The sequence below is a fragment of the Chelonia mydas genome, chromosome 5 (genome assembly GCF_015237465.2).
Source record: "Chelonia mydas isolate rCheMyd1 chromosome 5, rCheMyd1.pri.v2, whole genome shotgun sequence".
Lineage (NCBI taxonomy): Eukaryota > Metazoa > Chordata > Testudines > Cheloniidae > Chelonia > Chelonia mydas.
This window is the reverse complement of record NC_051245.2, coordinates 12368728-12384340: the sequence shown is the minus strand read 5'-3', so window position 1 is coordinate 12384340 and position 15613 is coordinate 12368728. Positions and strand designations below refer to the sequence as shown.

The 15613-nt window shown below is 44.5% G+C and overlaps 1 protein-coding gene across 3 annotated transcripts in view; it reads left to right on the top strand.

Annotated features, from left to right (window-relative positions):
• The window catches only part of EPG5 (ectopic P-granules autophagy protein 5 homolog), an 83175-nt gene that overhangs the window by 26870 nt on the left and 40692 nt on the right, over nt 1-15613 (top strand). For all 3 annotated transcript variants that reach the window (XM_037902463.2, XM_043547441.1, XM_037902464.2), the window contains 10 exons: nt 737-996; nt 3221-3361; nt 5257-5401; nt 6248-6445; nt 8937-9047; nt 9782-9901; nt 11233-11399; nt 11620-11847; nt 14174-14297; nt 15354-15498. In XM_037902463.2, coding sequence (XP_037758391.1) covers nt 737-996; nt 3221-3361; nt 5257-5401; nt 6248-6445; nt 8937-9047; nt 9782-9901; nt 11233-11399; nt 11620-11847; nt 14174-14297; nt 15354-15498 — 1639 coding nt within the window. The remainder of the gene's footprint in view (nt 1-736; nt 997-3220; nt 3362-5256; nt 5402-6247; nt 6446-8936; nt 9048-9781; nt 9902-11232; nt 11400-11619; nt 11848-14173; nt 14298-15353; nt 15499-15613) is intronic.

The window sequence follows — 15613 nt, the reverse complement described above, 5'->3', positions numbered from 1 at the left end:
AGTCCTCCATAGCCGTGAGTTGGAGCATGCTCACTGTGGATGGAATCTCCAGAGTTTTTAGCTGCTGTGCTTTAGCTAGTCTCTACTGAGCATATGTAAACTGACTTCCCCCCCACCCCAAAGGCTTATAGTTTGCCCAAAGTTGGGTAGATTTTCATAGGGCAGCAAAAGGCACATCCCTGATAGAACACCCCTGTGCCAAATTTCAAGTCTCTCCTCTAAAGCATGGGCATACAGAGCTTCTCAAAGAAAAGTTTGCCAGCATTTTTTTTGACATGGGCAAAATGACATATTTTTCCCTAGCTTTGTTCTTGGAACAGCTGAATTGTTTTGGCTGAAATTTCCCCAAAACATTCAGCCTGAGACAGATGCCTGTTATGGGAAATTTCAACGCAAGCACTTAAAGTTTGGCATTTATAAGCAACTAAAACAGGATCTTTATAATGGATAGTTCGGGACGAGCTTAATAATAGGTGGGGTTACCAGCCTTGCCTATAATAGGGCTTTCATTACGTTGTATCTGAATGCCTCACAATCGTCAATGTGTTTATCCTCACAACATCCCTGTCGGGTGAGACAGTGCTATTAATCCCATTTTACAGATGGGGAACTGAGGCCCAATGTCACACAGGGATCTGTGGCGAACAGGGAATTGAATCATAGTCTCTAGTCCTAGTCTAATGCCCTAACCCCTGGATCATCCTTCCTCTCTGGTCGTGTTACTTCTTTATTATAGGTCTCCTACTTGGCTAGTGTTGTTCGTTATGGAGAAACACCCGAGACCTCCTTTAATCAGTGGGCATGGGGCTTGATTTTGAGGTTAAAGCTGCACAGAAATGACCATGGTGTGCAGCAGTGTTGGTCTGCAGTTCCTGCTTTCAGCACTATGCTCGACATGACAGAATCAGTCATGCTTCATCCACTGCTGAAGGCCGTCAAATCAGGCATCCCTATTGGCTGTTACCTCGCATTGGCAATGACTACACTGGGTCATAGGTAAGTGTGCCTTTTACTGGTGCTTGTGATGAGTGGGTAACTTCAGTGAGCTGATCCATCCTAAATAGTAATGGATTGGGAGGGCTAATAAATTCTTCTTGTTCATCTTTAAATGGTCTTAGTGTTTTGCTGAGGGGAACAGAAAACTCTTTTCTCTGGCCGCCTCAAGAGAATGCTTTCCAGTAACATGCTGATGTATTTATTTCCTCAGTTATACCTTAGGCTCCCTTCACATTCTGGTTGAAACAGGACCAAGTGATGACAGTGTTAAAACAAAAATCGCTGGCGTAATGTCTCTACCCGTTGCAGACAAGGATTCTTTCTTAACCCTGCTAACCAAAAAGTGCTGTCTTGTATTCCCTCCCATATTAGTCTGCAGCAATGTTTTCTAACAGTGTTGCAATAGGATGTTCAGAAAATTGAAAAACATCTCTGTCTGTGTTGTGTACTAGAAATTGGTAAGACCCTTGTTACTTCAATCAAAATGTTAATGAGCATCCTAACCTAGTATTAAACGTGTTTCAAAACAGTCCTTCCTAGCATAGTCTCAGCCACTTTGTGGTTAGGCTCTCTGTGGGGTTCTCCTTTGATTAGTCAAAACTGTACGGTGATACTACTCGTGTCCTGCCTCAATATTTTCACTCTTTTTCCAAGTTTCAGCCATTTTGCTTTCTCCATATAATGTTGATTTAATTTGTGAGGAGAAATTGCCTTAGTGTTCTTCTGAAAACATCCAGTCAATGTGCAGCGGCAGTCAAAAAGGCTAACAGGATGTTGGGAATCGTTAGGAAAGGGATAGATAATAAGACAGAAAATATCGTATTGCCCCTCTGTAAATCCGTGATATGCCCACATCTTGAATACTGCGTGCAGATCTGCTCGCCCCGTCTCAAAAATATATATTGGAATTGGAAAAGGTTCAGAAAAGGGCAACGCACATTATTAGGGGTATGGAACAGCTTCCATATGAGGGGAGATTAGTAAGACTGGGACTTTTCAGCTTGGAAAAGAGACGACTAAGGGGGGTTATGATAGAGGTTTATGAAATTATGACTGATGTGGAGAGAGTAAATAAGGAAGTGTTATTTACGCCTCATAACATAAGAACTAGGGGTCACCAAATGAAATTAATAGGCAGCAGGTTTAAAACAAAGTATTTTTTCATACAATGCACAGTCAACCTGTGGAACTCCTTGCCAAAGGGTGTTGTGAAGGCCAAGACTATAACAGGGTTGAAAAAAGAACTAGATAAATTCATGGAGGATAGGTCCATCAATGGGTATTAGCCAGCATGGGCAGGGATGGTGTCCCTAGCCTCTGTTTGCCAAAAGCTGGGAATGGGCAACAGGGGATGGATCACTTGATGATTACCTGTTCTGTTCATTCCCTCTGAAGCAGCTGGCATTGGCCACTGTCGGAAGACAGAATACTGGACTAGATGGACCTTTGGTCTGATCCAGTATGACTGTTCTTATGTTCTTCCTCTCTTGCATGTATGGTTAGAGCAGTTTGATTCCATGTTTTTAAAGAGCAGTTCTAGCTTGAGAAAGTGGGTGGTGTGATCTGAGCTTAGGATGAGAAGCAAGGAACTTCTGATCTGTGCTATAATATTGACTCCTACTGTGGCTTTGAGAAAATCTTTTGCTCTGGCTCCCCATATGAAAAATGGGGGCTAATACTGATCTTATATCACAGGAATGTTGAAGGCTGATTAATGTGTAAGCAAACTGAAAAAGTAAAGAGCTATGAAAATGGAGGTGTTTAATATTAATGTTATGTCTTCCTGGCATGGAAGATCTGGGCATAGAAATGTTATCCTCACTACGTTTGACATTGCCCCAGGGCTGCGTGTTTGTACTGCTAACACTGGATACCAGGAACTGCACTGAATGAGATGCAGGCTCCCTTTTCCCTGCAGTGTCTGAGGCTGCTGCAAGATAAGAGCAGGAATCCCATATAGCTCCTCACCTAGCATCTCCTGTAGTGAAATGCATTGCCAGCTATTGAATGGCTTCCCATCTCCATAGGCAGCAAATACCTATCATGATTAGAAGCCTTAATTCTCTAGGGCTGACAAACCAGGAAGTTTCACCACCCTTAAATTCCTCCTCCTTTGGGGAGGAATGAGGTGGAAAAACTTTGATCTGCTTGGATAAAGTCACAAAGACTGATGCTATTTAGTATTAGTTGGTCACTTTTTTTTTTTTGGTTTCTCTCCTTGCAGCATTGAAAAGTTCTGTGCTGAAGGGATCCCTCTGCTGGGCATACTGGTGCAGTCTAGGTACCTGAGAACAGTAGTCCATGTACTGGATAAAGTTTTACCCTTGTTCTATCCCTGCCAGTATTACCTTCTGAAGAACGAACAGTAAGCATGATTTTTATTTAACTGTAGCACCAAGGGAGAGCGTTATTAGTGTGTGGCAACAGTTGACTAGAAATGTAATCAGCATATTTGCCAAGTTCTTTTTTTACGATTGTGATCAGTGGCACAGCTGTGATGGAAACACCCACCACATGGGCTATCACTAGGTGTGCAGGCATGGTGCTGAGACCAGTGCTGTAGCTTGTAGCACAGTTCTCCAGTCTCTGGACAGCCTGACATGTTCTGTCTGTGGATGGGCTAGGTAGAGGAGCAGGCAAACCTCTGAGTGTCAAGCTGTTAATTCCGTTACTGCTAAGCATGTTAAAGTTCCAGTCAGAGTCTCCATAGGGCGTGGCTCAAAGGCCTGTTAACACAACGCCCTGTCATGACTAATTGCTATGTTACTAGGCCAGGCTGCATAATCTTCTATCCAGAATCAACCCCCTCCCAAGTCCTCATTGCTGTCATGCTGAAACATGGTCTGTTCTGGGACTGACTGGTCAGTACTTCGAGCCCCCTGGGGCAGGCAAGGGTAGTTTTCAGTCTCTTTCAAAGCAGCAGGTACTTCTGAGAGTGCTTTCCTCTGCAGGGTAACTTCTGCAGAGAAATCCTGAAATATAAACAGCTCCTTCCATCAGTGTGCCATGTGCCTTTCTCCTGAATGCTGATCTATGTCAGTTCTTGTCAGACATCTCTCCAGATGTTCTTCAAGACTAATGTGCACTGATACCACCCGAGCTGTCTTAGGAGCAAGGTCAGGTTTTATTAACAGGCTGTTCCTCCTCTGCCCCGCTGCCTTTCCTGGTTGTGATGCCATACTATGCTTTCTTGATTTGAGTTCTTCTTCTGTTCTTCCCGTTTCCTCTTGCAGAAGTCTGCAAGTGTCAGGCACTCCTGTGCTTATATAGCATTGCAGAGTGTATTACAAACTCTGCATATAGAACTGCTGATGTAGAGGGTGGCAGTCCACTGGCACTCTGTGCAACACCAGGTAATGGGGAATTTTGGCTAATGACAATTGGGCAAATCTGTCACAAGTAGTACCGTGATCCCTGAAGAGCAGGCTGGACCTCGGTTTTTTTAAGATCTCATCTGAGACCTGTATACACAAACTGATGGAACTCACCCTCCTAAATATCACTGGCCTAGCTTTGTCACACACACATCTTCATGCCTTGTTCCATGTTGGTCCCTGTTCCTGGAATTCTTTCCGTCTCTTCCCACACCAGTCAACTTCCCTTTCATAATTCAGCTCTCTCTTGAAAACACACTATTTCTACCAAATGTTTCAGTGTTTTTCTAGAGTCAGCAATCCAAACATCTTTGAAAAAGAAATTGCGTTGATCTGAGATTATACAATTTGAGGGGCTGTGGCATATGAACTGTCTGAATTAGACTGAGGTAGCTCATATGTGAGCTCTGTGCATTTCTAATGCAGTAAGGGTGATAAATTGGGTCCCATGCAGTTTACAACATGTTGGTGTGTCAGATGAGGCTGTAAAAGCCTGCCTCCTATCTTCTCTTTGCTAATATTTATGAAAAGCATGTTGAGATCTTTAGAGTAGGATGTCTTTGGTCAAAATTTTCCTTCCTTACAAGTTCTGTGTAGTGGCTCGTGCCTTTTGCTCCTGGTGCTGCTGTATTTCAGCAGTGGGGCGTTTAGGAAGGGTTGAGATGAAAATTATGGTATAAACTTAAGATGGTAGTTCAGATGTTCACGTGCTGATTTTTAAAAATGTGGACTTCTTTATAATGGTTTGGGTTTAAGTCTAATCATTGTCACCTTCGGTATTGTGACACTTAAATTCCTCAGAACAAACCAACCCAGCCGTTTATGTTTGATGTAGGAGAAATCTTAGAATCGAATGAATTTCATTTGTGATTATTGTGGTCTCTAGGTTTTTATCTTACATCCAGCTGTTCCTTCACCTGGATAGTGGAGTTCCACAAGGCATGACCCAGCAGGTTACACACAAAGTGGCGCAACACTTGACAGGAGCAAGCTATGGAGAAAATGTTAAGCTTCTCAACAGCATGATCCAGGTCAGAAAATGAAGCATGAATGAACTGTACATCTAATGGCTGGAGGGTGATGGATTAGGATTTCACTCTGCAGAGCTCTAGTGCTGACGGTTTTTTGTTTTGTTTTTTTTTACTTAGTGTTGCAGCTCTTGATTGTTAAAAAGAGAGAATTCTCACCAGTGTTGCTTAGAATGTGGTATGAAGCGTAATTTGCACACATTAGGGTTGGGTAGAGCAGGGATTAAGAGGCGTATCTGGCTGCTGTTAGGGTTTGTAAGTTTTCCTTTCTGATTGCTGGTTTGTGCTTTGGAAGATGGTACTGGTATAGAAAGAATTGGCACTGGTCTGCCAAAGTACCTGTAGCCCTATCTGCTCATGAAGTCTAGACCCCAATGGAGTTAAATGGAAAAAATACTAGGGTTAGAAAAAGATGATAAACTGATACCCGCGCTGAGATTGCAAGTTCTGCCTTGCAGGGAGAGCAGAGTGAACGCTACAGGGTAGGCATTGCCAGGCTGGGAGCCTGCAGGGTTTCAAATGTATGGCCTCAGTGGCTGTTTCTTCTCCTGCAGAGTTAGAAGCCTTAGAAATAGTCTCCTCTCCAGCAGTGTTCGTAAGCTCCAGGGACCCCCTGCTTCAACATCTCTTTATCCTGAGAATTTCTGTGGTCAGGGATAAAGAACAAAAATAGCAAACCGTTTACAGTGACGTCATTTGTGTCCTTCTGAAAAGAGACGGATATCATTAGAGCCCTTGATGCTGTCACAAAAACCAACCAATGGAAATTGGACAGTTGTTCAGTACCGTTTTGTGCTTTAGTAATTCAGGCTGGGTGCTGTTTGTTAATTCCACCCTTTAACTTGGCAGACCCACATTTTTATGAGCCGTCAGCCTGATGGAGTGTGGCCAGCTGCGGTGCTGGAGTTCTGGGTGCAAGTTCTCTCTGCTCAACAGCTGTGGCACAGAGAGAGAGCAACGGTCTACCTGCTGGATCATCTATGCAAAGCAGCTTTTCAGTATAGTCAAGAGGACTGTGTGCAAAAACTGCTCTACCAACAGCATAAGGTAAAACAGATGAATTACTGCAGCTGTAGAAAAGTTCTAAAGGTTTAGGTCTGGGATTATCAGTTCCAAATAAATCTCTGTTCTATATGTAGCATGAGCCCATTTATCTGAAAAGTAACAGGGATGTCGGTAACAATTGAAAAGGAGGACTTCTGGCACCTTAGAGACTAACGAATTTATTTGAGCATGAGCTTCCGTGAGCTACAGCTCACTTCTTCGGATGCATTCAGTGGAAAATACAGTGGGGAGATATACATAGAGAACATGAAACAATGGGTGTTACCATACACACTGTAACCAGAGTGATCACTTAAGGTGAGCTATTACCAGCAGGAGAGCGGGGGAAAACACCTTTTGTAGTGATAATCAAGGTGGGCCATTTCCAGCAGTTGACAAGAACGTCTGAGGAACGGTGGGAGGTGGAATACACATGGAGAAATAGTTTTACTTTGTGTAATGACCCATCCACTCCCAGTCTTTACTCAAGCCTAAGTTAATTGTATCCAGTTTGCAAATTAATTCCAATTCAGCAGTCTCTTGTTGGAGTCTGTTTCTGAAGTTTTTGTGTTGAAAAATTGCCACTTTTAGGTCTGTAATCGAGTGACCAAAGAGGTTGAAATGTTCTCCGACTGGTTTTTGAATGTTATAATTCTTGACGTCTGATTTGTGTCCATTGATTCTTTTATGTAGAGACTGTCCAGTTTGACCAATGTACATGGCAGAGGGGCATTGCTGGCATAGGATGGCATATATCACATTGGTGGATGTGCAGGTGAACGAGCCTCTGATAGTGTGGCTGATGTGATTAGGCCCTGTGATGGTGTCCCCTGAATAGATATGTGGGCACAGTTGGCAACGGGCTTTGTTGCAAGGATAGGTTCCTGGGTTAGTGGTTCTGTTGTATGGTGTGTGGTTGCTGGTGAGTATTTACTTTGGGTTGGGGGGCTGTCTGTAAGCAAGGACTGGCCTGTCTCCCAAGATCTGTGAGAGTGATGGGTCGTCCTTCAGGATAGGTTGTAGATCCTTGATGATGCGTTGGAGAGGTTTTATTTGGGGGCTGAGGTTTTATTTATTTATAAGTGGCGTTCTGTTATTTTCTTTATTGGGCCTGTCCTGTAGTAGGTGACTTCTAGGAACTCTTCTGGCTCTATTAATCTATTTCTTCAGTTCAGCAGATGGGTATTGTAGTTGTAAGAATACTTGATAGAGATCTTGTAGGTGTTTGTCTCTGTCTGAGGGGTTGGAGCAAATGCGGTTGTATCGTAGAGCTTGGCTGTAGACAATGGATCGTGTGGTGTGGTCTGGATGAAAGCTGGAGGCATGTAGGTAGGCATAGTGGTCAGTAGGTTTCCGGTATAGGGTGGTGTTTATGTGACCATCACTTATTAGCACCGTAGTGTCCAGGAAGTGGATCTTTTGTGTGGACTGGTCCAGGCTGAGGTTTGATGGTGGGATGGAAATTGTTGAAATCATGTTGGAATTCCTCAAAGGCTTCTTTTCCATGGGTCCAGATGATGATGATGTCATCAATGTAGCGCGAGTAGAGTAGGGGCGTTAGGGGACGAGAGCTGAGGAATCGTTGTTCTAAGTCAGCCATAAAAATGTTGGCATACTGTGGGGCCATACGGGTACCCATAGCAGTGCCGCTGATTTGAAGGTATACATTGTCCCCAAATGTGAAATAGTTATGGGTGAGGACAAAGTCACAAAGTTCAGCCACCAGGTTTGCCTTGACATTATCGGGGATACTGTTAATATCAGGGATACCTTAAGTGATCACTCTCATTACAGTGTGTATGGTAACACCCGTTGTTTCATGTTCTCTATGTATATAAATCTCCCCACTGTATTTTCCACTGAATGTATCCGATGAAGTGAGCTGTAGCTCACGAAAGCTTATGCTCAAATAAATTGGTTAGTCTCTAAGGTGCCACAAGTACTCCTTTTCTTTTTGCGAATACAGACTAACACGGCTGCTACTCTGAAACCGGTAACAATTGAGTAAATTGGTTTGACTAATTGGGTGGCACTGTGGTACTGAGTGAATTGGGGTGGGGGCATCGCTGGCATTAAGACAAATAGGGAATTTTGAAGTATGGAGTTTTGGGTAAAGGGAGTTTTACTGTATCTTTAAATTATGGTTCCTGATTTACTAATATTGTGTTTATAGTGTTCTCAGTGGTACATGGTACAAAACTATACAGGCCCAGCCCTAAAAGACACAAGACAGAACGCATTGGTCTTGCTTTTGGATTTTCCAAGCTAGGATGGTTTAATTATATTAATTGTTATTTGGCCCCCTGTGGACCTCCTGGAAGAAATGAGGTTTTTAGCTGGCTTTTCAGTGATGGCTTTGTGAAGCAGGACTGGGAATTGGTTACACGCATAAGGGACAGGCCGGAAAAAAGGCACAGAGACAGTTCCTTTGCTAAGTATATTCCCCATCACTCTCTCACATTCATTCTTTATTTTATGCAAACTTTCCATACAGAATGCCTTAGGTTATCACTGTGACAAAGGTCTGCTCTCTTCCCTGGTCAGCTGGATTGTGGCAGGAAATGTGACCCCTTCCTTCATCGAGGGCAATGCGAATTCCACACAGGTGGGCAGTTACGTTACTCTAAAGTGCTCTGTTTTTCCCATGACACCTGTTTGAACTGTCGTCTTCTACTCTTGCCATTCCTTTTTTTTTTCTTTCTTATTGCAAAAGGTCTCTTGGGATGAAATAAAATTCTAATTTAGTCTGAGAGGGCACTGCAGGCTTATCAGACTGGAGATGTCACAGGCCTTTGGCACTGACATTTTTTGGCATGAGGGAGTTGGCAATTTAAATCCTAAATCTGTACCCAAGAACTCATTTAATGTGACTGTCAGTACATACATAATGTGTACCTTCCCCAGATAATCCCTTGTAGGCTTCAGTGTGAGAGACTGGGCTGCCATGTCTGACAAATGTTCTAAAAACTGATCACCCTCCTCTCTGTTTACAACATGTCACAAGTCCGTAAGTGGAGACTTGTTGCATGTGTTGTGTGGGAGAGGAGTTCCGACGATAAAATATGTGGGTTGGTTATTTTATCTGGAATTCTCTGAATGGATAATGGTAGCTACGGATCTCACCCCTTTGTCAACTAAGATCCTTCTAGTTCTAATAGGTCAGCAGTGAAATTGAAGGTTTGGTTGTATATACATGGGGAATAGGGTATCTGTTCATAAAACTTCCTGGCTCCATGTGATGATGCTTTCAGAACTTCATAGTAAGGATCTATTAAAAATACTTAGAAAACAGCAGGATTTCTTCTGTAGTCAAGATTTTCTGTATACTGTATCTTACAGGTTTGGTTTTCATGGATGGTTCTGAATATGGAGTCCATATTTGAAGAAGATTCCCAACTTCGCAGAGTCGTGGAGGGTGAATTGATCATCAACGCTTTAACTCCTGATCAGGCTCTGAAGGCAAGAGAACAGTTACCCCTTCATACATAGAAAATTGAGTCTTCTCTTGAGTCATTCCTGGCAATTTTGCTTGCACGGACACCAGTGTATCTCTGTAAGACCTTCTTTGCTTGGTTTACAGGGAAAAAAAAAATGCTCTAAAGGATTTTCCATTCTCTTTTTTCGTTTAACATTTTAAAACCAGCATGCCAAAGGCCTGATTTTTAATACGTTATTATTTTAATGTCTTTTTATAGTAAATCTTCCATCTGTATATACAATACTTACATAGCATATTTACTATGGCATCTGAACACCTCTCAATTTTCAGTGTATTTATCTCACAAGGGTGCTGTGAGGATAGGGCAGTGCTATTATCCTCCTGTTATAAATGGGGAAACTGAGGCATAAAGCAACTAAGTGATTTGCCCAAGCTGAGTCAGTGAATGTCTCTGGAGTCAGGAACTCATGTCTCTGGAGTTCTAGACTAGTGCCCTAACCACTGGACCATCCTTCCTTCAACTTTTGCAGTGTAAATGTACACAATAATTTTGTTGTGAAATTGTGTTTACTGAGTGAGCCTTAAACCATTGGTCATAAATATTGAACTGGATAATAAAATAGCTTATTGCTAATATGAAACCAGTACAGGTGGTCTTATGTTGGAAGGATTCAGGGTTTGGTGGACGCGCCTGTATCATTTTGCTTTGCCTTCATCTCCTCTATCTTTGGAAAAGCTGATGCAATTTCTCTTTAGTGAAAAAGTTAGCTTTCCATTCTGTACTGCTCCACTGCACTAGTTGTCCTTACATTTGCAAAACACTATTAAAAGTGCTCAGCACTTATTACATTCGTTAGTACCCTATTGGGTTCTTGGGCCTCACAGAATATATATGGTCCGCTGTTGTCTACAGGATGGCAAGGGGATGTAAGCCCCCATACCGAAATGTCAAACTTGTTTTGTGGAAAGGACAACTTACAATCTGAATTAAATTCTATGCCCCTGATGTGGCCTTTGGTCCGCAGCAGTCCTTCTGCTGATGCCAGCAGTACGTTTGCATGAAGATCGAGGGTATAATTTGGCCCTCCAATAGCAAATCAAGTGGACCGGATTGCGCCTATAGCTGAGAGTTGGGCACCTTGGCCTTAACATTACTGCAGAAGCACGACTATTTCATGGGTTACTGCTATCTAATAGCCGTAGTTTATTCACAGTTCCCAAACCATCCTTGCTCTGCTAATCAAAATTAAAGATGTAGGAATAAATTAGAACAAAGTTTATTGTAGGGAACTGCAATGGAAATGGGCCTCCTGGAACACTTGTTGAAAAGAGTTCTCCACTTCTTTTGCAGAAAGCCCAGGCCCAGCTGAAGCTGCCTATTGTACCTTCTCTCCAAAGACTAATGATCTATCGTTGGGCTCATCAGGCCCTTGTTACCCCTGCAGATCACCCCCTTCTGCCCCTCATCTGGCAAAAATTTTTCCTCCTTTACCTTCACCGACCTGGGCCGCAGTACGGGTAAGTTTGTTATTCGTTAAAGGTTCTAATATAATTAGTGGCCGGCGTTTGTGTTTACAGTATAAATGAGATTACTAAGTGCCTTGTACAACCCCTTTTCCATGGTGCCAAGAGCTCAGTTGAGAGCAGTATTTAGTGTTAGCCGTCTCCGTGAAGCAAAAACCAGTTTATGGGGCAGAGATGTTGATTTGACATTAACAACGAGACTTTTGTTTTGAAGGTTACCTGTAGATGGCTGTATCGGAAGAAGATTTTTCCAGAGTCCAGCTCATGTTAACCTATTAAGTGCAATGAAGCAGCGCTTGACGGAGGTGGCAGACTTCCACCATGCAGCTAGTAAAGCGCTTAGAGTGGAGAGTGCTGCAGATGGCAGTGAAGGCTTGTCACAAAGGGGGAACTGCTCACCAGATTACCTGACTTCACCAGAACTGCATAAAGAACTTGTCAGGTAAAGAAAGCCAGTCCTGTTTCACAGCTAATTTCGCTATGGCAGTTACTGAGATCCTACTATTATCTAGTATGTACAAGACACATTCTTCTTCGAGTGATTGCTCATGTCCATTCAACTTAGGAGTGTGTGCTCACCACATGCACCGGTGCTGGAAGTTTTTCCCTCAGCAGTATCCATAGGGGACCGGCTCTGGCGCCCCCTGGAGTGGCGCGCATATGCATAGGGCACCTCCTGCCCCCTCCAGCCTCAGGTCCTTCTTGCCGCCAGTGATGGTGCATGGAACTGGTGCTGCTTCAGCTAGAGCTGTTGCTTTCGTTCGTTCGAACTTATTTGCCTCCTGCAGATTTTATTGTATATAGTTTCCCTCTAGTTTAGTTCAACCTATTTGTTAAGTTAGAGGCTTAGTAGGTCCCTAAAGGGACTTCGCTTCGGGACGGGGCATGCCCCAGTCCCTAGGCTTTAAACCCCACAATCACTGTAAAAGGCCAAGCCCATTAGCGATCCACAGAATAGTTGTTTACGGTTCTTGGGCAAAGGTCACATTAGTGATAAGTGCAGAATCTACAAGTCCTTCAAGCCCAGGTTGAAGAAGGAGTGTGACATTCACTTGAAGGCGCTCCTGATGGAGTCTGCCCTTACCCCAAAGCCGATTCAGCACCGAGCACCATGACCTCATTGCGCAGCGCTCCGCCGATACTGTCTATGAGCCGGCACCGGTCTCCTTCCATGACTCCAGCCAAGAAGCCCAGGAAGACGGGGCGTGGAAGGTCTCCAGCTTCCCACAAGGGAAAGGACAAGTCTGGGGTGGACCAAGGCCCTTTTTCGGGTGCCTCTTCAACCCCTTCGGGATCCCGGGCCCCAACTCAGGTCGAACAGTGTAGCCCAGCCCGCTCCGTGCCGGATACTCCGGATAGCAGTGGAGGTCCTAGTCAGCTTCAGGTGTCATCCACGCCAGAGGTCCTGCAAGCGGCACAAGAAATTATGTCCCTCCCAGTGCCGCCCACACCAGCCCCTGCCAGGGTCCTGGTCCTGGGGTAAACCCACGCTGGCACCACCATAGTCTCCACCTTTCTGGCAGTGCTCCCCATCGCTGGGGACATCCTGCCAATGGTCGCCCTCTCGCATCCGGCGTGCTTTTGACTGTGATAGGCAGAAGCTTTGCAGCCCCATCTGGTCTCTGGACCTCGGACAAGGGCAGAGAGGCTCGAGGTGTGGCTCACAGGTAACCGGACGCAGACCTCTGGAGGCACGCACCTCCTGGCAGGAGTTTTGGAGTTGGCACCCAAAATCTCTGTGGCACCAGTACCACTCCAGGGACAGGTCGAGGGACCAACGGTACCATTTTCCGGACCGTAGCAGATCCCCCAGGGCAGCGTCACTGTGTGTGGCTTCATCTTCGCGACTCCAGGCCCGCTCTGGTTCCTGGTCCTGCTCCACATCCCAGTACTACACGTTAAGCATGAGGCTTAGATCGCCAGCTCAGGGCTGTTGCAGATCCGCCGAGCACTGCTGGTTGCCAAACCCCGATCCAGACGCTCGCTGAGGTCAGCCAGATATAACTCTGGGAGGGGCGACCGGTACCGGTCAGGACAGAGCCACCAATCAACCTGGTCCTGGTCGCAGGGGGGTGACCACTCGGGCTCTCGCTCAGGTTTGGAGCAAGGTTCCCTAGCAGCAGGACAGGATAGACCTACTGGACTATTTCCCAGATCCTTCCTCCCCTCTGTTTGCCAGTGGCCTTTCTTTCTTCCTTCCTCCCTGCATGGGTGTCTATAATATTGGACTGATGGGTCCTCGATACAGTGGCACAGGGTTACACCCTTCAGTTAATTTCTACCCCGCCTTTCCCCCCGCATCCCCGTCCCTCTTCAGGGACCCCTCTAATCCTTGAAAATTAACTCTCCAAAGCTCTTTCCTCCTGCTGTCCCATACTTCAATCTAGGCTGACATGCCATGTTCCACACGGGAGAGTAACAAGGCCATTGAGCTGGGCTCTGGCGTAACCCACCAGTCAGTGTGTGTTACATGTCCCCCTTTATGTTAAATGTGTAAAGGATATTAGTTGGTTACATCTCCCAGTTACTGAGCCTGGTTCTTTAGCTCAAGTTGAAAAGACTCATTCTTTTTAGCTCCAGAGGTTCCCATTTCAGTTATTAGTGTTGATCAGAATGGTGATCATCACGAGCTGCTGTGAATACACAGTGTGTGTGTGTGTGTGTGTGTGTGTGTGTGTGTTCATGTGCCATTAAGGAAGAAAACACACACTCTGTAAACGTCTAACTTTTTTTTTCTCCCCCTCTCCCCCCTCATTTTTCTCTTTTAGGCTTTTTAATGTGTTTGTTCTGTGGCTGGAGGAAGAGAGCTTTCAGAAAGGAGATGCATACATTCCGTCTTTACCGAAGCAATATGATGTGTACAGACTTGCTAAGATCATGCAAAATCAGCAGGTGAAACAGGGACTTCAGTATCACTGACAGTGCAGGACTGGGTTGATTTGTGATCCAAAATTCAGCTCACTGGTTAACAGAGACACTTAGTAACTTCGTAAATTGTGGAGCACCCTGTGCCCTGATAGTCTGCAGCACTGTCCATTCTGCAAGCTGTAGCTCTCCAGCACGAGTGGGCTTTTTCTTAGACTCCTGTATGCTGACCCAAACAGCCTCCCTCCATATGTGGGCCAGAGCTCATGCCCAGAGTTCTTGCATGCTACAACAAGAACATAGCTCTTATTCTGCACCTACTTGTGCTTTTTCAAATGGCTCTGAGAACAGTCCAGAACTGGATTTTAGATAGCAAATGAAACAGTTGAGGCCCAGACCTGCTCTCACTGAAATATTATATTTCCTGATCAAGCAAAAATGAGCCAGAGGGAAGCTTACATTATTCTGTTCACTGTGTATACTGTGCATGTCAAATCTTGCATGGCACTATTAGTTGAGGCGTCTTTCATTAGGTGAACCCTTGAAAGTTACTCCTTTTGGCTGGAGCTGTGTTTTTCCCCCACTCATTTTGAGTATGGATAAACTCTAGGAAATACAGCCCTTTTTTTACCTGATTTCAATAACTTATGCCCTTGATATTTAAGGAACTTCAGCTTCCTCTCCATTTCTTGCAAGCAGTTGTTTGTTTGAGTTGTGCTTGCCCCTATTGTCTTGGGCCTGAACTGGGCCTGGAATGGAGCCCTTTAGGCTCGGGGAACTCATTTATAGAAGTTCCTCCCGGAGACTATCTGTTAGATTCCTTCCATGATGGTCATGAGTGCCTGTCAGTACTCTCTGTGTGTGTGGATGGGTTTATCTCTAGCTGCTGCTTATCTTCAGTTTTTCTCTTTTGGGAACTCAGTTTTTCTGGGAAAGATTTTCTTTAAAATATTGGGCCTGGTTTCTACTCCATGATTGTACTGTCTCCCTGGTACTGTACGTGGAGATGGGTGCACTGTAAATTGTACTTTGTCAGCTGTGCAAAGTTCCCTATAATAATTTGAGCCTTCTCTCATGCCATAGGATTTGTGGATGGAATATGTCAATATTGAACGCATACAGCATGAATTTCAGGAAGCTCTACATCTTTGGCTCCAAGTCAAACTTGAATCCCACGCAACCCCTAGCACTTCATCAGTGCAGACAGATTTCACTAACCCTTTGTCAGGTAAGCCACAAATACAACATTGTTCAAGCTATTGCAGAAGCGAGTGTACGTTTAGGACTATTGTGAAAAAAGCTCATTTTAGCATTAGGCTGCTTTGGGAACACAGTGGTGTTTA